General features: G+C 37.0%; 1 protein-coding gene across 1 annotated transcript; it reads right to left on the reverse strand.

Moving 5' to 3' along the window:
• Nucleotides 1-32: 32 nt before the first annotated feature.
• LOC148060839 (claudin-11-like) lies at nucleotides 33-6,020 on the reverse strand. The gene is made up of 3 exons (XM_087779340.1): nucleotides 5,786-6,020; nucleotides 3,678-3,842; nucleotides 33-1,297 (listed from the first exon to the last, which is right to left on the reverse strand). Exons 1-3 carry the CDS (start codon nucleotides 6,003-6,005, stop codon nucleotides 1,038-1,040), a joined length of 645 nt encoding a protein of 214 aa, XP_087635466.1. The 5' UTR covers nucleotides 6,006-6,020; the 3' UTR covers nucleotides 33-1,037.
• Nucleotides 6,021-22,047: the final 16,027 nt, after the last annotated feature.

Raw genomic sequence — 22,047 nt, forward strand, 5'->3', positions numbered from 1 at the left:
ATTCATTTAAAAAAAAAACAGGCATACAAATGTACAAGGGCATGTTTTATTATTTATTTATTATAAAACGTAGAAAAGAATCAATATATACACCAAGATGATACTGCTGGAGATAAAGTCAGTCAATTTTTTTTAATCAAATTCTGTCTTCTTGAGGAAGAGCTAAATGTAAGAATCAATAGATGGATATCAGACACACAATGTGGTTTTAGGAAGACAATCTGGAAACTCTTTTTAGAGGCAATGTTATAATCAATACTGCTTTTTATTCTTCCATCACTTCAATTCAAACATTCGACTTCTGGCGCAACCAAACGACATATAATAAATAAGGTATAGGTACATTTTTTTTTTCAAGTCAGTGTGATGTATCTTTAAAATTGATTCTCCATTTTGTATCTTTAATCACATTTTAATTCTAAATGCTTTCTTTGAAAAAACAACATTTTACTTTCTTTCAATATTTAAATAAAAGTCAAGTTCAATACAATTCAAGATAAATGAGTGGGATTGAATATAATGATTATTTATTGTGTAGATCCACTTTCCTTAAACAGACACAATTAGTCACTTATTATGCACTGCAGTAGAAAGAAGCCTTTTGTGTTCCAGTGCCAAAAAATGCATTCTCATTTGTGAAAACAATTAGAAAAGTGTCTTGTGTAATAAATCAAGTTATTGTTTGCTTCAATAAAATCCATTTCACTTTAGTTTTCTTTGCCTTTTAACCACATTTTTTTAAAACCTCAATTACCAATATTTATTTATGGCATTTTCTATCAGACCTTCTCTTTTTTCTATGTTTATAGTTTTGTTTAAGACATAAAACTCTCATATTAACAGATATCAACATCAAAGATATTTAAGTAAAAATTCTGAAATTCAAAAAATATCAACATCAAGCTAAAAAAGGTGTTACTAAGTTTGCTGTACGGTGGGCAGATGTTACGTGTAGATTAATAGCCATATTTAAAACACACTGAGACTTCTGGGTCAGGGTTCATAGAAACTCAAGGTAGACCACAAGATGATGCGTGTCAGACGTGGGTGCTGGTGGCGTGATTGGACGGGGGTCCGGGGGGTGACGTCCCGCCTCCTTGCTTTGAGAAGTAGCGGCTGTCGTCCCGGTAGGAGTCCGGGGACGCCTGGGAGGAACAGCAGGTGAGCATGGAGCCCCCCAGCAGACACAGGATGGTACCGGCCCAGCCGATGTAGAGGGAGAAGTTGAAGGACATCAGAGGGTGCTCCTGGTTGGACCCGATGGGGAACCACAAGGTGGACACCAGACCGCAGACCGCTGAGGAGACAGAGCTGGTTAATGATTCGTCTGTGAGTCAACGAGTCACTTCAATACGAGTCACTTCAAATACTAATAAACAAGTGTTGTACTTATTACTTCAATGTTTGTGTAGCTTTAAACATATTTTAGTAAATCAGTTGTTCCTTATTGTCTTTGTCAAATCAATATAAGAGTAAAAGCTAAAACATCTCAGCATGTGTTGATAGATCATTTAAAAATGTATATTTACAGTAAAATTACACCGAAATCAAACAACATCAACACTTTCTTACAACAGTTCACAAAATAAGATTAAAAAAACACCACATTATATTAAACCTTGTGTTACCTCTGGGTCAAAGTGACCCGAAACAAATATATTCGAGGTATCCCTTGTGTTCACCTTGACCCAGAGACAACACAAGGGATACCTCAAACACATTTGTTTTCGGGCCTCTAGGTCACTTTGACTCTGAGATAACATGGGTTAAGACTAGTGATGGTCTGATGAAGCTTCATGAAGCAGTGTCATTATTTTCAGAATCCACTAGATGGCGGTCTCTGTTTTCCTTTAGTTTAGAACAGCTGTTCTAATGAAACATAAACTGATGGCGCCACCTACTGACCTCTAAACAACATGACACTGCTTCATGAAGCTTCATCAGACCTTCACTAGTCTTAACCCATGTTATCTCAGAAATACAGTAGAAATATTGATAATGTTATAAAAACAAAAACAAAACTTTAAATAAGCCTGTTAGGGTTGCCCAAACTTTTATATATTAAAAGATTTGATAAAATGATGTAAAAATAAACAGAATAGGCAAGCAAGGAGCAAGGGAATCTCTTCTTCCTGCAGTGTGGATTAATAAATCTGGACTGAAATGTTTTTTAGTGACATCCTTGTTTCCTGGAGATAGTGGGACAGGTTGGACTTTCTTTTGAAAATAAAACACACATTATCATTTCATTATTGGTTTTGATTACATGTTTCTACTAAATATTTAACCTTATAATGTAAGAAATTAAGAATTGACACATGGACTGTAAGTTTACTTTAAACTTTAAACATTTTAGTTTTGACAATACAAGTTTATACCAAGAAATATAACAAATATTAAAAGTCAGACAAGGATTTTCCTTTGACCATATAAAGCACATGTATCAAACTCTAGGACCAATATTTGTCATTTGTTTTATCTTTAAAAAACACACAAAAATCGAACACAGAATACTTTCTCACATTAATAACTCCCAATGAAATCCTCAAATTATTTTTCTAAACTTCTCAAGTTTACATATCTTTAAAAGCCTCATAACCAGGGGGTGTCAAGACTTATATGATGAACCAAAAATATTCTAAGAAATGTATGTTTACCCAACTTTCACTAACAGAAATTATGACTCTAATGATGTCGTCTTGTCATTTTTTTATCTTAATTATCTTTGCGTTTGTTATGCTCTCCCAAAAAAACGGTAAAAGTTTACCTGTTATTTGAAGTCTATGTATAACTGTAGACGTCAATTTTCCCAGTTCTAAGCTTGTACTTAAACATCCTCATATGTCACAAAACTAACTTTAATCTACTGTAAGCAAACCATCTGGTAGTGAACCTTAAATGTGGTGTAAGCTCTACAACCTGACAGCTACACATTTACCACATTGTGCATCAACATATGAGGACTTTGCTGCTAATCTATTCTTCTGTTGTGCTTTTCAGGGTTTTCTTATCACTGTTTTGGAGTTCCTTAGAAAGGAATGTGTGGAGTAAACTGAGACTGAAACTACTGTAACAAAAGTTTAGTCTTCAACTATGCTGACCTTGAGCTCCCTAAACTTGAGTCGTGCTTTTGTTGTTGAAAACCCAAATGTCATCCGAAAAGATGATGATTAATTCATGTTTTAACTGCATATCAGACTCATCGACACTTACTAGAAATATTTATGTTATTCTTGGTTTTATTGTTCATCAATATAATTGTGAACATTTGGTAGATAAAGTGTCAATTACTGACAAACAAAAAAGTGGCTTTAACCTTGAAGTTTCATGGAAGTTTTTTGATGAAATTTATCAATGTTAAAATTAAATATAACATGCCAAAGGTAAATGTGGATAAAACAAACAAGACAAACTCAATAAGATTAATTAAATTAATTCTATACATTTGAGTTAAAAAATAGTTTAAATTAGAAAATATCATTGTTTTAGTTTCACTTTCATCAGTCTGCTCTACGAACGTGTTGTTCCAGGAGATTTTGGACAGAACAGGGTGTGAGTGAGCGGATGTGCGGGAGAAAAAATGTCAGGGAAGGGTCAGTGAAACAGAAACATATTCTTGGCGTGGGTGTAAAACAATACAGTTTACTCTGATCATAATTCTGAAGTGCGTCCCTCACCGACGATGAGCATCAGGATCCCGCCCAGGACGACGCGCTTGTTCTTGGTGCTCTTCCTTCCCTCGCGTTGCTTGATGCAGGGCATGGACATGAGGAGTAAAGCCACTGCTGGCAACCCCAGGATTGAACCTATAATCATCAGAGCTCGTGTGGCCTGGATGTAGGCTGGAGGAGAGAAACAACATATTCAAGTTTAGTCTCTTGATAAGTTGAATGTGATCAAATGAATGTTTAAAGCTTAGCTACTTGCTTCTTGTTGGGAAAGTAAATAGTTGTGCTTCACATTAATACTTCGACACAAGTAAAAAGGCCAAATTATAATGAATTTAAAGATACATTTTTAAGTTGTATTTTGTTTAAAGATCAAAGATTAAAGATAAAGAGTAATTCAATTCAATTCAATTCAATTTTATTTAAAGTGTCTTATCATAACGAAGTTATCTCAAGACACTATACAGTTGAAATAAGACTACAGTTGATTAAGGAAAAATAGATCCCAGCAATTGAACAATTGCTTCCAGTAAGGCTGTGATAGACTGTGGCGATGCATATATTGCAATACTTTTATCAAGGATATATTTGTAGTATTGTCCAAGTACTTGACTCTAGTGTTGCAGAATTTACAGACAACGTGATTCTTGATGAAGTCGTAACAAAAATATGTCCAAACTAAGCATAAAAAGCTGCTGGAGTCAAATGTATCCTCTCATCCACAGTTATCGCAGGATTTCATTGTTCCTTTATCTGCGGAGGACAAACTTCATTTTGTAATTTTTAATTGTCGAAATAAAAAGTTTAAAAATACTTATAGGATTACTTATATACATTATAGGATTATTTGAAAGCAAAAAAAGTACTTTTAAATATCAGGAGTCAGTTTTGAAAAAAAAACATAAAAAAAACAAATGTGTATTGATATTTTAGCACAACCCTACTCAGCAGCTCCATTAAAATTACATTTTTAAGTTTTACACTGCTTGTTTAAAGGAACTAAAATATAAAAAGTGTAAATACAGGTAACAATTACACAGTGTCCCGTTATAGCGCACAAGCCTAATAACCTAAAACAAATGAGAGCTCCATAAGGGCTCTTGAGCTCAACAGCGACCTACAGAGATGCAGGCATATGAGGGTATTACATTTCTCTCCTTGGACGCTAATACTATTTGGAATAGTATTATTGATGCCAAGAGTTCTGACACAATAGCAACTGTTATGAAAACACACAAATCCCTCGGAAAAAGTGATTACGTATCCTTGGTAAATTCATTGTTGATTTCAGAGAGCGAGATCTCCATGGGTGTGTCTTAATGTCTCTCATGTGTGCAGACGCGAGGATCTGTTGTTCTTCCTGGCAACACAAATGACCGCTTGACACATCTCAGAGAACATAAAACAAAAACCACCTGCTGTTCCTTCGCTCAATAACAGGATGGATGAGGCCAGAGAACTGTAGCAAATCGGAGTTTTTGAAAGTAATGATAATACAATTGGATACCAAGGTTAAAGCAGGACAAAGACGTATGATTATGAAATTTAATAGAATGTTTTTTTTTTTTTTATTTAAAGGAAAAGGAAAAGCTTTACTTTTACATTAACCCCACAAGGGGTCAAAGTTCAAGTTCCCTGAATCTGACATGGCCAAAATTAAGATCTCACTTTTATCTTGATAACCAGGAAATTAAAATTGTTTCTCTCTCTAGATTGTTAAAACACATATACATTTTTTCAATTCTAAAAAACAGACATACCTCATTCTTGATGAATAAAAAAGGGAAACATTAAAAAATATATATACTGTATTTGCACAAATAAATCCTGAAAGACAATTATTCTCAAATGAATTCAAAGAAAACCTAATTTTCTTCTCTTTGACTTAAACAGAATTGATAAAACCTTTTTTTTTTTTTTTAAAGAAAAAGGTAAAGTGTATCCATCTCACACTACTGTAAACATTTAAACAAAAAATGACCAGACTTCAAGCTTTTTTCCATCAACTATTGCCACTTTTACAACAGGTTGTTTTTGTTCGTCTTGTTTTAAACTAGCTTTTAGAACCGATTTGTCAATATTTGACATTGAAATCATGCAGTGGCGTCTGTGTTTACCTGGCAGGTCCAGGATCTTGTTCAGGGTGAAGCACTGGTAGAGCCTGGAGGAGATGGGACAGTCGGCCCAGGGTCCTTGACTCCCCATGGTTTCCATCCACTGACAGGCGTTCCAGCTGTTCTTGCAGAGGGTCACCCAGTCATTGGTGCACGTGGCGACCACGATGCCGACCCAGCCGACACAGCTGAAGACGAAGCCGACGATCTGGATGTAGGCCATGATGGGAGAACCTCAAGGTGCAGCAGACAAAAATCAAAGATGACCACATTGTGGCTTTCATCATCATTTTATATGGGAGGATCAAGTGGGAGAGGATGGAGGTTCAAATTTGTCAACCAATCAGAGACTTTTGACAACACGGAGACATACCCCCCCTGTGCACCCTGCTGTCCTCAAAAAGTTCACTATCAGCTTCTCAACGGACACAACCAAAGCGCAGCCGTTTACTAAAGTCTGCCGCCATCTAGTGGTTATGTCTATATTACAGCGTTAACGCTTGTCTCCGTCCTGTATGGACATTTAAATGAGTAATTCGGATGTCGAGTCGGGCTTCATCATGCCAGAAAAAAATGGTTAAATATTGAATAAAACGCAGATCCTCAAACATATTTATAGTGTTTTATTTTATTCATCTATTCATCATCATGTTTATATTCTGTAAAACACTGCGATACTGATTCTGATATTTTTAAAAATAAATAAAAATGTTGACAAAACCCCCGTAGTGCCATGAATTATGTCAAAAATGTGTCTTACTTTTTACTTCTGGAATATTGAGCACAATGATGATGAAACTATATATTTTTAAAATAATAACTAAATTAAACTTCAAGGAAAACTTGTTTAAACCCTAATCTCCATGAAGAATTAGCTAAGGAGTAGTGATGGATTCATCATTCACCTTTAAATATCTATGAATTTATAAAAATCCAAAACTGACAACGCAACTGCAGGTTTCCTGTGTTTTAATTAAAAGTATATTAAACTTCAAAGTAGATGTTTCCTCTGTAGTTATCTCCCTGCTGGATGTTTAATCACCAGTTTCATCAGAACTTCTTCAGCTAAAGAAGGAACGAGCGAGAAAAAAAAAATTAAGTGTCCATCTCATCAGGATCGAGAATAATTAATTTAAAATTTAATCAAAATCAAAATTACCAAAATTTTCAAAAGATACTTATCAGTGTGTAATAACGCAGTGAATAATCTTCTCCAATCATCCGCGCAGCAGGGAGAGGCAACAGGAGCTTAAATATTATATGAGCGTAATAGTGAGTAAATGTCTACTTAAAAGTCGGTTAATTCCTGGTTCAGTAAGAGAACGACTAGTGTTGCGAAGACACTTTTTTGTAGTCCTCCAAGTTCACCTCTGACCTATGGCATTGCATAAAAAAACAGTCATCTGTTACCTTCATTGTCTATTCCACCAACCCCTCCTGCTACAAAGAGTATGCTGTTAAAACTACTGGCTAACCAGAATTAACACATATAATACAATTATTCTATATGTATATATATATTTTTAGTAAAGTCAGTTCACACAAGTTTTGATACATACATTCTACTGGGTATATACAAACACATCACTGGGTTTTATGTTGAAGAACATATAAATATTCAATGTTTTGTCCACTTACCATTGAATATTTAAAGAGATATATTAAGAATGCAAAGATATTACAGGATAAAAATGTCTTTTAAGTATAAAAACTAAACTAAAAAGTACAAGAAAAGTGAAACCGTAAGATACACCAAAACACAAAAAAGAATAAAAGCTGTGATTAATAAATGCATAGTGTGAAGAAATCTTTAAACTCAAAAGAATTTAACACACAATGTCAATATTTTGAGTGACAAGCCAATGAGGCGTCAATGGCTTTTCATTTTATTTTTTATTTTTTTATTAAGTATTTAGCTTTGAGCTCAATCAAGGGACTCAATTTTGAATAGATAATCAAGTTGATTATTATCTATGCCAATATACAGTACATCATAATTTATAAATCAATTATATATATTGTTCTCCCAAGTCTTTCATAATTGCAAAGGTATGAAACACGTACGTCGTGCATGACAATGTAGATCGACATTGATTGATTGATGGAGACGTTGTTTTAAGAACAAATCACACTAAATACTAAATCAACAAAAGTAAGGAACTTACTTTCAGTTCATCAAATGATCGCCAGAGGGTGGTAAAGGATCATACTGTACAAGGTTTGAGCTCCATCCTTCCATCTGAGCAGTGATTTGAGCAGACCAGAGCCAGCACAAGTCATTATGGGGCCCTAGGACCCCCCCCCCCCCACATACCAGCACCACATGGTTATAATAATAATTCCAGAATCTGTTTTGTGTAATATTTCTTCTTTTTTGTGCAAATTGTGAAACGCTGTGCAAAAAGTGCAATTTTACACAACAAAACAAAAGCAAATTCAATTTATAGTAGCATCTTACAATCTTACAACAACAAGAATATTAATTAAACATCTAAAAATAACACAAACAACATTTAACAATTTCTCCACCTGCCTTTAAGAACCTTGCTTTTCTGGAAGCGTCTTTTATAAAATCATCATTACACATTTCATGTCCAAACTTGTGGGTGACAACAATAGATGTTATGCGCTTCAATAGAATATACAGTATATGTATACATTGTTGTTTGTATCATTAAAAAAAATCTACACCATAACATATAGTTGACAAAACTATATGTCGTAATGCCTTGGGCTGGCTCTGGATCTGCCATATTGTAAATACCGTCGGTGCGAACTGCTCTCACCAGAACTGACATAATGATCTTAAGGATGTCGAGAAACGGCAGCGATTTCAACTGAATTATAATCCACGGAAGAGCAATTCATCCAAGCAGTTGTGCCAGCGTTATATCACCGTGATTAGAATCTCAAAGGTTTTGAACAGAAAAGAAAGGGAGATCAGCAGGTACTTGTTTATAATGTGTCAAGTAGCTGCTCGAGACGAGTAGACTATCAGACACCGGAGTACCTGGGATGGAAAAAAAAAGACTATAATTATGGGGCGCTCATGCACGATGACGCCCCGGGGTGAGTGGCTCGCTAACTGCGTTTTATTGATCAGTAAACAAAAACGTGTTGAACCCGACCTCACTGAAAATGGCCGTTTATTTTTCTTCTTTAGAAAACTAGACTCAGCTACACATATTTTTAAAAGTCGGATCGATTTGTGTTGTGTATCCCCTTGGCTTTCCAGAACCCTTCATGACATCTCTTGACAAGTTCTTTGTTGATCTCTTGTCACTTCTTAGAATGGGATAGATTTAATGCAATTAGATATACATCATTTCAGTTTTTTAGAAACACTACAGGATCATTTTTTTTTATAAGATGATCCAAGTGTGTACAGAGGAGAGGATCTAAATCAAAGTTGTTTTGAACAACTGTTCTAATGAAACATCACATCATTTTTAAACTGATGGCGCCCCCTACTGACCTCTAAACAACATGACACTGTTTCATGAAGCTTCATCAGCCCATCACTAGTTTTAACCAGGGCTTCAGGGCTTTTTAACATATATCGTAACTGTATTGTAGATAGATAGATAAGATAGATAAGATAGATAAGATAGATAAGATAGATAAGATAAGATAAGATAAGATAAGATAAATAGATAGATAAATAGATAGATAGATAGATAGATAGATAGATAGATAGATAGATAGATAGATAGATAGATAGATAGATAGATAGATAGATAGATAGATAGATAGATAGATAGATAGATAGATAGATAGATAGATAGATAGATAGATAGATAGATAGATAGATAGATAGATAGATAGATAGATAGATAGATAGATAGATAGATAGATAGATAGATAGATAGATAGACGATAGATTCATAAAAAACAAGAATAAGAACAAAATTCAATAAAAAGAACAAAAAGACAACTGACAAAATTCCAAGTATAAAGAACATAGATCAAAGAAAAAAAGAAAGAAGAGGATAAAAAGATTAACACAGAATATAATCATCTTCTCACTCAACCACTGCCCCCGAAATAAATGACATTTTTACATACTGTATAGTAAGTTTTGTTGTTCATCTATTTTTTTTAAATAAAGTCATTATTGAAATTGTTGTAATTATGTTCCTTACTTGTTTACCCAGCATTTGGTTATTTTAGCTCTAACAGTCTGGCAAATTGGTGGGACGAATTATTTTGTACCAACAATCCGTTTAAAAAACTGCATTAAAATCATGTTTTAAAATTACTACGCTGAGGTAGTATTTAACTGTGGCCTATATAAGGCTTTAAGTTAATGTTTACTCTATGATTAGCTGTTTTTTCATCAAGGTGCAGGAAACTTGTGTTGCTGGCTGGATAGCTTCCTACACCGCGCATGAATGGTAACACATAAAATATGATTTGTAAAAAAAAAAAAGGATTTTGTAAATCTAAATACAGTGCTATCGAATATCATGTACGGTATTGTATATTGTGATCAGTATTTTAGTACATATCATACATATTTTCTTACTTTCAGCAGTTTAAAAAGGTTGACCATATTTTCTTTTACCTGAATATGTCCTAATTTTAGGGATTTATATTGTACCGCATTTCCAAGCGGCCTGGTCAAGTGTACTTACAATATCCGTTTAACTTAATTAAAGCCAGCAAAACACTCATGTAACTAGTTACTAAAGTTTGGATTAGAAAAATAACTTTCAGTAAGTAATAATCCATACAACAGAAATTTAATATTTCTTTCTGTTCAGCCTGGTATCAAATGCTTCACTCACCCAGTAGTTTGGTACCATCTCAAAGTGTTACCTTAAACAGTCTGGAAAGACAGTATTTTATATTAATTGAAAACATGACGAAAGGTACTTCTATGAAGCAGAAGGCTTTTGTGTCCAGTTAATTTCAAAAGCTCTGAGAAAATCTAAAATGTGTCAAATCTACCCTCACCTATTGTCACTAGATGTGGCCAGTGACTGAAAGAACAAGATCAAAGATACAAGAGATCCAAAATGAGTTTTCTCCGCATTGAAAAAAGTAGTCAAAACTGCTAATTAAACGTTGTTAAATCAGTCATCCGTCTTTAATCTAGACTTTGTAGTCATGTTTAGTTAGTAATATGGTAGATTTCACACGCAAAATACACAGTTCTTCATTTAAATTGCAGATATTCGCTCCTGTTGCTGACAAGCATATAAGAATCAAAGTTATTCTAGCTCTGATCATGTGAGCGTTTATTGAAAAGTTCCACGCAGGAAAGCTCTAACCTGGGTGTCTAGTTTAAGTAAATTAATAATATTTGTAGAGTGCTTTTCCAGACCAGGGTCACAAAACGCTTAAACAATCAAAACAAAACTAGAAAAAAAGTTTCCTGTGTGATGAGACCCCATGATGAACGATTCAAAAACTAGGTTTGTATTTCTGCTTCCAAAAGATGTATCGATCTCCTCAAATTAATATTTCAAGCGGCGAATTTCCTCCGCAATTAATTAGAGCTCTCTGCGTCCGTGCAGTGAATCATAGTGGCTTCACTTTTAACACTCTTGTTGTTCGATCCTTTTTTTTTTGGCAAAAGCTGAAGATTTTCCATACAGTCAATTTGCTCGGATGAAGTGCTGCAGCCTCTTAATGGACTTTAAGTGATTCGAGAATAACATCTCAACCACTGCCGCCCAGAATCGTACACGCACTCCCTCTCACAAACTCGCTAGAGGTAAATAATGACAGGTAATAAATAACACAGGTGTATTGGATAGTAATGGACACATTTCCAAGATGGAGTCCTAATCCTAAGGGTAGATGTTGTTTTAAACTACAAGTTCTTCAATGACATCATCGAGTCCTTCCTCTGCACCTTCATCAGCATTCTTTAATCTGATGTAACTGTCATGGTCCGGGAGTGACTGAGCGCTTGGTCTTCTGGAAGCGACTGAAGTTTTATGCAGTCAGGAAGAGTTAGTAAAAGTGCAGCCTGAATCAAAGACTTGTCAAGGGTGATACTAAGGTCTGAGAAAGGACGTTTTCGTTTGTGGGAAGAACAGCAACTTGGTACCGTGTAGGTCAGAGATCTGCCAGTGAAGTCCCAGAGGACTGGTGTTTTAATTCAGACTCTCCCGAGAGACAAGGAGGGAGGAAGTCATCTGGGAACAAACCGTGTCCGTGGCGCTCACATGTGAGAGAACAGATCTATAGATACTGATTACAGCGTATAAGACATCGTAATGAATAAAATACAACTTTCTCAAATGATCACAAGATGAAATATCTTCAAACATCTCCAGCAGTCTAACATGCACTTTTATGGGCCGACTTTCTGATGCAATACATCTTATATCGCAGCGTAATCTTATTCCAGAACACAGTTTCACTAAATGTAGTGAGCCAGTCTCTTAAGACAATCGGCTTTAATCGAAGCAGATGGCTGGAAAATATTCCAAAAAATATGTTTATTTAGGGATTTGTACACAGCTCACATTGCTTTTCTTCAAGGAGAAACTGCTCTTTTGGTTTGATGGATTTAAAAAAATAGATATTAAGTTTTATGAGACAGCCAGAGGAGTTCTTAGTGCATTAATTATAAACCAAAAGAAACATTATATAGCTTTTTCTTCCCTTAATTCCAGTCAAAAGAAGCTAAAACCACAATCTATCAACCGTTCTATTTGGGTGCTTCCGTCCACTTCTCTGCTACTGGGAAGCAATATTAGTGCATTATTGAAGATTTAAAGTTTATGCATACTTTACTACACACATTTTACTACACCGCATTACACACTGTAACTATTGTAAGGGGCCTTTAAGAATAGAAATAAGGAACAAAGCCGCTGCTGTCATATACACCAACAAAAGCCACCACAGACCAAAGACCATTACGTTCCACAGAGCTGGAGAGAAGCCCAACATACCAACATGGGCAAAGTCCGGCCTCCACACCTCCGCCTAGACTCGCAACTGGCAGTAGACTTGGGCAGACAACTGAAGTTCCCTGCCAGGATTACATCAACCAGGCTTCGCCCAGACATGATCATTGTTTCAGATTCCATCAAGCAGCTGATTATTCTGGAGCTCAACGTGCCATGGGACGCATGGACGAGGCCAGTGATAGGAAGCGTGCCACATACCAGGAGCTAGTGGAAGATGGCAGGAGACAAGCCTGGAAAACAATCTGTAGAGTGTTCACGAAGCTAGGACACGTTATGGATGCAAAACGGAAGGCCATCTGATCCGCAACTGAAGCCGCAGAGAAAGCCACAAGATGGCTTTGGATTAAGAGGACAAACGCTGCTGGGACACAGTGAGTTAGAATCTCCATGAAATCCCTACATTTCCCATTCAGGCTGGAGTCAGTGTGACTCTGGAGCGTCTAGTACCAAGAAGTATTCTTGCCTTCTGAAGTCTTGTCGTTTGTGGCATCAGTTTATCTTCTAAAGACTGGTTGTGGCAACAGATGTGTATGCCTTGGATTGGCTTGAAACGCATCAGGATGGGTTGAAGACTCTTTTGGATCTTCTCGTAACAAAGATGTAACCAGTATTGAGATGAGGGAACATCATATGTGATTCTGAATGTGAAGCTCAGGACCAGCAAAGGATTCCCTTTGCAGGCGTAAAGTTACTCTGAAAAAGTAAAATTATGTTGTGTGTTATTATCTCCACTAGTTTGCTCTCTTCCAAGTTTCAGATGTGATGATCATGTTTTAGCTAGCTAGTAATGTAACTGACATCAACTGTGAGGCTAGCCTAGACTTAAAGTGAATAGAGACAGACCAATGCGATAGCCGCTCTCAAGTCAGTAAAGAGGCTAGGGAGCAAGTCTTAAATAAACTGGCATCCATGTGTCCTGTTATTGGCTATGAATAACCTACAGTTAATTGACATGTATGTGTCCTGTCCTGTGATTGGATAAAGACTTTGTTAGCGGCAAAATTATAGTTTAAAATATGCACCATGGCTGAAATCCCGGCGAACAAGATGTTACGAGAGCGGAGTCCATTATGATGAAACAATGAGCTTCACTCCTGCTCCAGTCAGATGAAACCAGGCGCCACTTTGTTTATACAACAAGTCCCTTAAAAGGTCGAGACTTCAGGGATAGATGACAGGCAGTGACAAACATTGATGCTTGAGCAATCACAGCAGAGTGGGAGTGGTTATGGTAAACAAGATTTAACCTCCAGAAAAGCTAAGTGTTTTCATTTGTGGGGCTAAAAACATTTTCTAATGTAAATATTTCAATTAAAAGAGAGTTTTGTACAAACAGACACATACTGATGAGTAGAGTAGAGGTCCAAGATCAAGTTAAGACGCACTTATATACATTTTTTAAACTTTGCAAGCTTGTCTTGGCCTGTCTCCTGAGTAATTCTATAAAGTAGTGCCATCTTTGGAATATTCCTGAAGGAGCTACTGTACATATTAAAGTTTCTGATTCTGAAACGATAAGTAATCATTCTTATTATAGCACTTAAATTCAGCATTCATTTGTTTAACCCTCCTAGTTAACCGTTTCAATTAGTCGATAAATCATATGAAATAAGGAGACTTTTGATCCTGAAAACTTTGAATATTTTTTTTTCCGTAAGGTGCTCGCCAAAAGACAGACAGACAGACCATAGAAGGATAAATCCTCATTGGATTGAGTGGTGTGAGGCAGTGAACCATGTAAACAGAGCGCGCTACACTTCATCTCCCGCGCCATTACTCTGTATCTCTAACATAGATCTCTTCGGACAGACGTAGAAAGAGTGCATGTGCAGCACATTGGAAGATCAAAACGAATCACGAGTCAGACAGAGAGTAATTAATGTCGGCGTCAGCGGGACGTACCCCACTGTGGTTCCCAGAGCAGTTTGTCTGATGCAGAAGGAGCCATGTAGCAGGGGAATGGGAATATTATGCTAATGGATTAAGGATTGCGTGGACGTCACTGACATGGAAGGATGATGGGATTTCAGCCCTCCCGGGGAGAGGGAGAGAGTGAGGTCTCCATGTGGGCTTCTCTGAACTCAAGGTGAAATTGAGGAGGACGAGGTGCGGCGGCGAACATCTTCTACCTTTCATGCTGTCAGAGCTGTCACTCCGGTGAATGAGAGAGAGCCCTTTTTTTTTCTAACCTCCAAACTCAGATTTGTGGTCCTGTTAAGAGCTGGGGCTCCCAGGGGATAAGTTGTGGGCAGAAAGTTGAGGTGAAGCGATGATGAAGTGATTGGATGAAGAAGAGAACCTTTTGAGACCGCTGCGCTGTGATGGAGTGGCGGCCACATCGGATGAGTCATCCAGGCCTGAGGGAGATGACAGACACTTTTTCAAACCGTCACATTCCGCCATTAACCGGCAGAAGAAGCGCACAGGACGTTGGGAAACCGTGACATTTATTTCAGGGACAACATTAGTGGACACCTGTTAAGTCATTCATTATCTTTTAATTTAATAATTCACAAGTATTTTGTTTTAAAGGCATTCATATTTACAGTGAATGACAGGGATGGGAAATTATAAAATGTACTCATATTTTGACACGTTTATTTATCACAGGATCAGTTATCCTTTCATGTCGACTTAATAAGGGTCAAAAACATAAATAAATGGTAAATATTTAACGGACCAAATGTGGCCCCCAGACTGCACAATGGCTCAGATGTGCTGTTTTTCTGTTCTAGTGGAGTTTGTACGTACCCCTGTACTTGTGCGTGGTTTAAAAAAAAAAAACGCTGACGCAAAAGGCTGTCAGGACAACAATCGAGGCACAAGTACAAAGTAGAAAATCCAGAACAACTGACAGGGGCAAGATTTAAATCACCCTGACAAGAATGTCCGGGCTTTATACCTGGTGGTCTGACTGCCTGATCGTCAGCAGCTGTGGATCCTGCTAATATTTTTCGTGATCTGAATCTCTGAGGATCTACATCATCAAAATACCCTTTTTATTTCTAAATTTGTGTCAATAAGTACTTTTGGCAGAGATATTTCAACCCCCCTCATAAGTGTGGCATATCAAGATGCTGCTTAAAGGTGTAGCAAACGTGTATTTGAGATTATTAGGTGCTTTACTCCTTAATAACTCAAAACACAGGAATATTTTTTGTCTACAATTAATCTGAGCATAGACATGAACACATCATTTAAACTTTTGCTTTTAGAAATCTTTTTCAACACTATTTGTTGACATTGAATCCGGTTAAAAAATAACATAAACATGACTTCCTAAGCGATTCACCAACACTCTTCGTGATATGAATCTCACCCAGAGTTCTTAATTCGGTTGGGACTGTGGATCAGGAGTGTAATTCACGGCGGGTTGCAGCACATTTGGGTCAATCAAATCAGAACATTCCATGAATTACTCCAGTGGCTATTGAAACACCAAAGCAGGAGTTTTAATTGACAGCTGTCTGAGGTGATTGACAGTCTGAATCAATGAGTGGACCAACTAGAGGTCTGGCATGATTAAAACAACACATTTATGCAGTTTTGTGAGGATTGAATTCAATTTAAAAACGATAATGGTAATGGTTTTTCAAACATCTGCATGTTTTCCTCAGCTATTTACTATTACTTGGTTCATGAAAAAATACAGCAAAAGGGATTATGACTTAAATAATATTGTAGGAGGGAGAATAAAATAAATGCACAAAATTTTTGAATTTAACAAATGTTAAGACTTCATTTCTCAGGTTATAAATAAAGTGATTTTCACATTACCTTGTAAATTGTGTTGAGGAAACCCTTAGTACCGACAGAGGTCTCTTTTCCTGGTAACGGCTACAGTTAAAGCTATTTGTCTCAATTGACGTCAATGTCTCTTGTGGCACGAAACAGTATGGCATCCTGTTTTCCTTGCAGTTTGCAGTGGGCAGGTTTTACGTTGATCTTGAGGTTTTTTTGACTGGTCTATCCTCCTTCCCACTATATGAACTTCAGGTTGACATTGACAGAGAAAGGTCTGGGCATTAATCCGTAATTCTTTGAAGAAAAATATATATATCCTGTTTGGTTACTGAGAGTCTTTTTTACTTTATTCCCTTCTTTCTTGCTGATGATCCTCCTGTCATAATCACAGAGTGACAATAAGTCCTGTTGCGAAGAGAAAAGACAATAAGGTGCTTGTTATGAAGTGATTAATGTGAGCGTCACTACACTTGCCCTTTCTCCAATATCCTCGATGGCCACTCCTGTGGCTTTCTGGCTTTGACGCATCCTCAATATTCTTCTTTTTCTACTTCCATTTTATTGCCTGGTTTGAACTTAGCCGATGCCTTTTCAAACGATGCGACCAGTCCTCGCCTTTCACCATCGCCCAAATGTTGGAGATTTTCTGTTTTTTTCTGGCTTCGTCAGAGGTAAACGGGAAACATGGTTTACTTCTCCACCGGTCATAAAATGCTTTACCTGGTGGAAAACCAGTGTTGGCTTTTCCTGATGCTCTTCACCATGCCTATATAATGTTGACTTTTCTGGTAATAGTCAAGGTCTTCTTTATTGTACATTGATAGGTAATCCACAAAGCGGATCAATTCAATCAAGTAGCCGGTGAAAACAAGAATCCACCTCCAAAAGTTTTTTTAGTTTTAGGGACATTTTCTTATGCAAATATTTAAGTTAAATAGGAAATCCAAAAATGTTAAGTAGATGAAGCATCATGTGTTGAACATAGGGTTAAAAATGAAGGACATTTTTTAAATCTACTTCATACGTCATATTCATACTGATCAACATTAAAAAGCTGTAAGAGTAAATTTGAAATGATACTAAGAGTTGATAACCATTAACCATTGTAGTGTAATGTAAAATATTAACACTAATAGTAGATAGATGGTTAGATTTAACCTTTTTAAAAAGTGTTAACAACACTCCTCCGGGTTCATTTATTACTCCATGCAGTGTCAAAATAACACATGAGTGTAGGGAAAATTAAACACTTTAAAAAGAGCGGACACATATAACACTTTCCTAGTGTTCAGTTCGCTGTGTGGGGGTTAGGTATTTGTTCTAAAGAATACTTGAGTATGTGTACACAATATTCTGTATAAATGTGTAAATAGTAGAGATTTTAGAAATTTCTCACACTGGTGTTAGGGGAAGTGGATTGCATAGAAGTTGCAGAGGTTTACCGACCTTTAATGTAGATTTTGAGACTAGACCATCTTGTTGTAAGGAAGCATTACGCACACCACAACCATCGTGCTGATTTAGTAATCTGTACACTGTGAGTCAATTGTCAGGCTAGGAATCTCACTAAGACAAAGAGGAGACAGAGATCAGAGGTTTAAAGTCACAATGATTTTACTTGCAAGGAGAGTTTAATACAGAACTTTCTCATCGAACATCCCATTTTTCACTCTGAAGTAAAAACAGTTTTGGTCAAAACTCAGTCTATCGTAAGTCATTGATTATCCAAGAGGTTTGGAAAAAAGTTCACATGCAGAAAAACACAGCTAGTCTTGAACGAAAAATAAAAATGTTAGTGTCCCTTTTTGAGATGATCATACATTGCGTTTTCAACTTAGAACAAGCATTGTTAAAAAATGGTTTCATCACCCTTCAAAATGGTGATTTAGTGTTACCGAAAATTAAGATATAGAATCATGAAAAACATCAACACTACAGATATTAAGGCAATTTAACACATAGAGGGTCCACCCTATAGACGTATTGCCAAAGCTTCTTTGGCATGATCTTAAGGTTCTTCTTAGAAGACGGATAAGTAAGTAAGTAAGTAGGTCATTTTTATTTGTATAGCGCTTTTCCAGACCAGGGTCACAAAGCGCTTAAACAATCAAAACAATATTCAATAAAGTATATACTTTAAAGGGCAAGATAAAACTGATAACACAACAGGAGTTCAAGAAAATCAAGGAAAATCCTGAACAAATAAAAACTTCTTAAGATGTTTCTTAAAGGAGTACTGAACCATCAGTAGATTCTGATCCACAGACCTCAGAGCCATCATAATGGTGATTTAGTGTTACCGAAAATTAAGATATAGAATCATGCATCTCTACACGGCATCCAGGACACACTCCTCAGATGGACATTTAATACCACGTAAACTGAAGTAAAAACGAGTCGATATACCGCTCAAAAATGTCTGTCAACTCAAAGACTATTTTCAAGAGGGTTTTCTGGCACTCTTTTTGCTGACAGTTATAAATTCAGTGAAACAGTTCGAGTGAAACTCGTCTAATGTGCGTTCGGAGTGAGACTTTATGGTCCCGCACAGATCCTCTCCTGTTCCAGACTGTGGATGACAGAGCAGAAGGACCGCGGCGCTGCAGAGGGAGGCTAGTTCCGACTTGATTTGTGTCTAATCCTCCAGTGTGTCTGCGGCGTAGCAGCCAATCGCTCACAGATAACCACGTTAGCCATTAGTATCAATTAATCTCAAACAATCGCAGTGGGCTATTACACTCTATTCATCACCGCGGGCAGCGCTAACTATGAGCCGCGCAGGAAGAACCGTCCCCTTTACTCAGTGGGAGATACAAATGTCATCCCATTGGGTAAAGATGAAGAGAGCCGAGGGATGACAGGGAGAGGGAAAAGGATCCCGGAGGCAATGTATCACTGAAGAGCGGCGTGTCCGTCAACACTACAAACACTCTTGGTATTTGTCATTTGAGTTCATTAGCGCTCACAGGAGATTTCCTCAGGTATCCGGGTGAGGGGAGCGGATTAGCTTGTCATGACATATTTAACGTTTTTTAAGAATCCCAGACAGTCGCCGCTTTGCCACATGAACTCATTTCCATTAAGAGCGGACACATTCGTCCATACGTCGCTCTCGCTGCAGCATTTCCAAACTGCTTAAATTAGCCTCATCGTTCAGATTGTATAATCCTCTCCCCATCCCCCCTTCATTCTTTCTAGTCACCAGGAACAGAAGTATTTCCGATCATAACCGACCGTGGGTGAATTTATTTAGTACAGCAGATGGACGTGAATTGGTCAGAAGGAGAGAGAGAGAATGGAAAGAGGGTTTTTTATGGGGGTTCGGAATTTTACAGGCCTCATGTGGGTTGTAGAGTGTATCTGTTTTTCCCAAAGATGGGCAGATCAATTAGTGTGTCGGAGTAAAAAGAAGCAGCCTTGTGTCTAACACAGTTACGAGACGTCACCATTTGAAACCAATCTCATTCCAATTTCCTTCCCATAGAGATGCCTTCAAGCTGCTTCCACAACAGTTGGCTTAACAGGCAGCATCGATAAATATCTCGGAGCAACAGGAAGTGGCAAACGAGGAAGACGGAGAAAATTGCGGCGCGGAGTCAATCCGAAATATTTACCTCTACAAATGCCAGCCTCACACTTCAAGAGCTCCTCTGTATCAATGATATTTCTCGCAAACTCAGGGGAGAAAACAAATAAAGTGTTACACAACATTGTTTCAGTGGTTAAAGGTTCTCTGGTGATTGAAAACTTTCATAAAAGAGACATTACAGAAACTGTCCGAATTAGGACAAATACACTGTGAGAGGTTCAGATACAAGTTTACAAATAATGGACTGTTTCGTAATAAAGGCCAGACAACACACAAGCTGAAAAAAATACAAGTTGACAGTGGATAGCACTATATTTTGTATTAGTAGGACCATCAATAGCAGGATTATATTTTAATAATGAAGAATAGATTAAAAAATCCAATACGATTATTAAACACAAATACAGCTGTTAAAACATTTATACAATAAACGGTTACAGAATCAACATTTTATTCCGTGTTATGATAAAAGTTACAAACATGTAGAACCACTTTTTGTCCTGTAGAACTGGTCTGAGGGCTTTGGGTCTAAGACCAATGTCTTACTTAAAACAAATTAATGTTACAATGAAAAAAATGTATTTATTTGAACAAAATGTATTAGTTTGTTTTTTAAATACATTTTTCAACCCAATTAATTTTTGAAAATACATATTTTTTTTACATGGATTTGAAACTTTGTGGTTGAAAGGACTGCAGTTGTTATGATCTCCCGCTATTACATGTTATTTTGTGCGGTCTGTTTCTCTGGTTTTCAGTTAACGGTAAAGGTTAACAAGCGAAAGACAATAAACAGCAGACAGGATAGAACTACAAAATAACAATTTAATATACACAAGAACACCCGAATGTCCACAGGATGATCCCAACAGGGCAGCAAGACGCAAAATCCACAGAGGGGACTGGAAAACGAGCTGACAACTGCTGGTTGGAAATCAGCCACTTAAATCTGTCCGGGCTGATTGAAGATCACCAGCAGCTGTGCGACTCTGCCAACCACTCTCAGGATCCGCGCCCATCAACTGTCAAAGAAAAAGAAAATGGCGAAGCAGGAAGTACCTTGACAAAATAAAACAAAAAAGAAGTGGATCGTGACAACATTGTCATATGACTGCCAGCTTGCAGACATTCTTCATATTGGTCTGTTTTTGGATATTAAATTATTTTTTTGTTATTGGTAACTTTGTTTTGGGCATTATCTTTAGCTCCAGTGACCAGAATTACCAGAGTGCTTAAAATAAACGTCAGTTTGTTGTCTCCAAAATGAATACAAAGCTTTTTGTTTAAATATTTTTTTTAATGTAGCTTTTGGTTACATAACCAGTTTTGTGTGTGTTAGTTTTGAAAAGTATCTAGAGTACAGTTCGTAGTTATTTCTCCCAAAATGAGCCAAGCTAGCGTTAGCTATACCTGACATGTGATCGCCATCTACAGCATCAAACGCAGACGCATCAACGATAGATGCCCACAACACACACTGTGAGGATTTGAAGAATTAACGTAGAGCAAATTCAATGGGAGAGCGAGTCTGTTACCCAGCATTCACTCTGTTTTAGCAATAATACATATTTTCACTCATAACCCCTTAGGTTAGTGTCAACATCTCTTCACCTTTTTTTTATTTTTTTTATTTCTATCAGACATGCGTCGAAGAAATGTTTATTTTGCTTCGAACCTAAAAATGGTAAATATGCTCAGCTCTTGCAGAACCACCATCATGGGTCGCATAAATAATTACAGAGGCAACCCTTCTCCGGCTCTGAAGTAAATATTTCCAAATAAATTCCATCAATCTTCCGTTTCTGCATCCACAAGCAGCTATATTGTTGTTTTTTCTGGCTGTTCCACCTTTCGATGCAGCTTCTGGATGGCGGATTTGGATGGAGCGAGTCTCCAGCTTGCTAATGCCCTCGGATGTATCCCGTCCACATCAGCACTGCTGGCAAATCACACAATGGTTTTCCATCTATGAGCATGTAATGAGAAGGGCACATACGAGCTCA

Source organism: Callionymus lyra, chromosome 18 (assembly GCF_982586985.1).
Source record: "Callionymus lyra chromosome 18, fCalLyr1.hap1.1, whole genome shotgun sequence".
NCBI classification, from domain to species: Eukaryota; Metazoa; Chordata; class Actinopteri; order Syngnathiformes; family Callionymidae; genus Callionymus; species Callionymus lyra.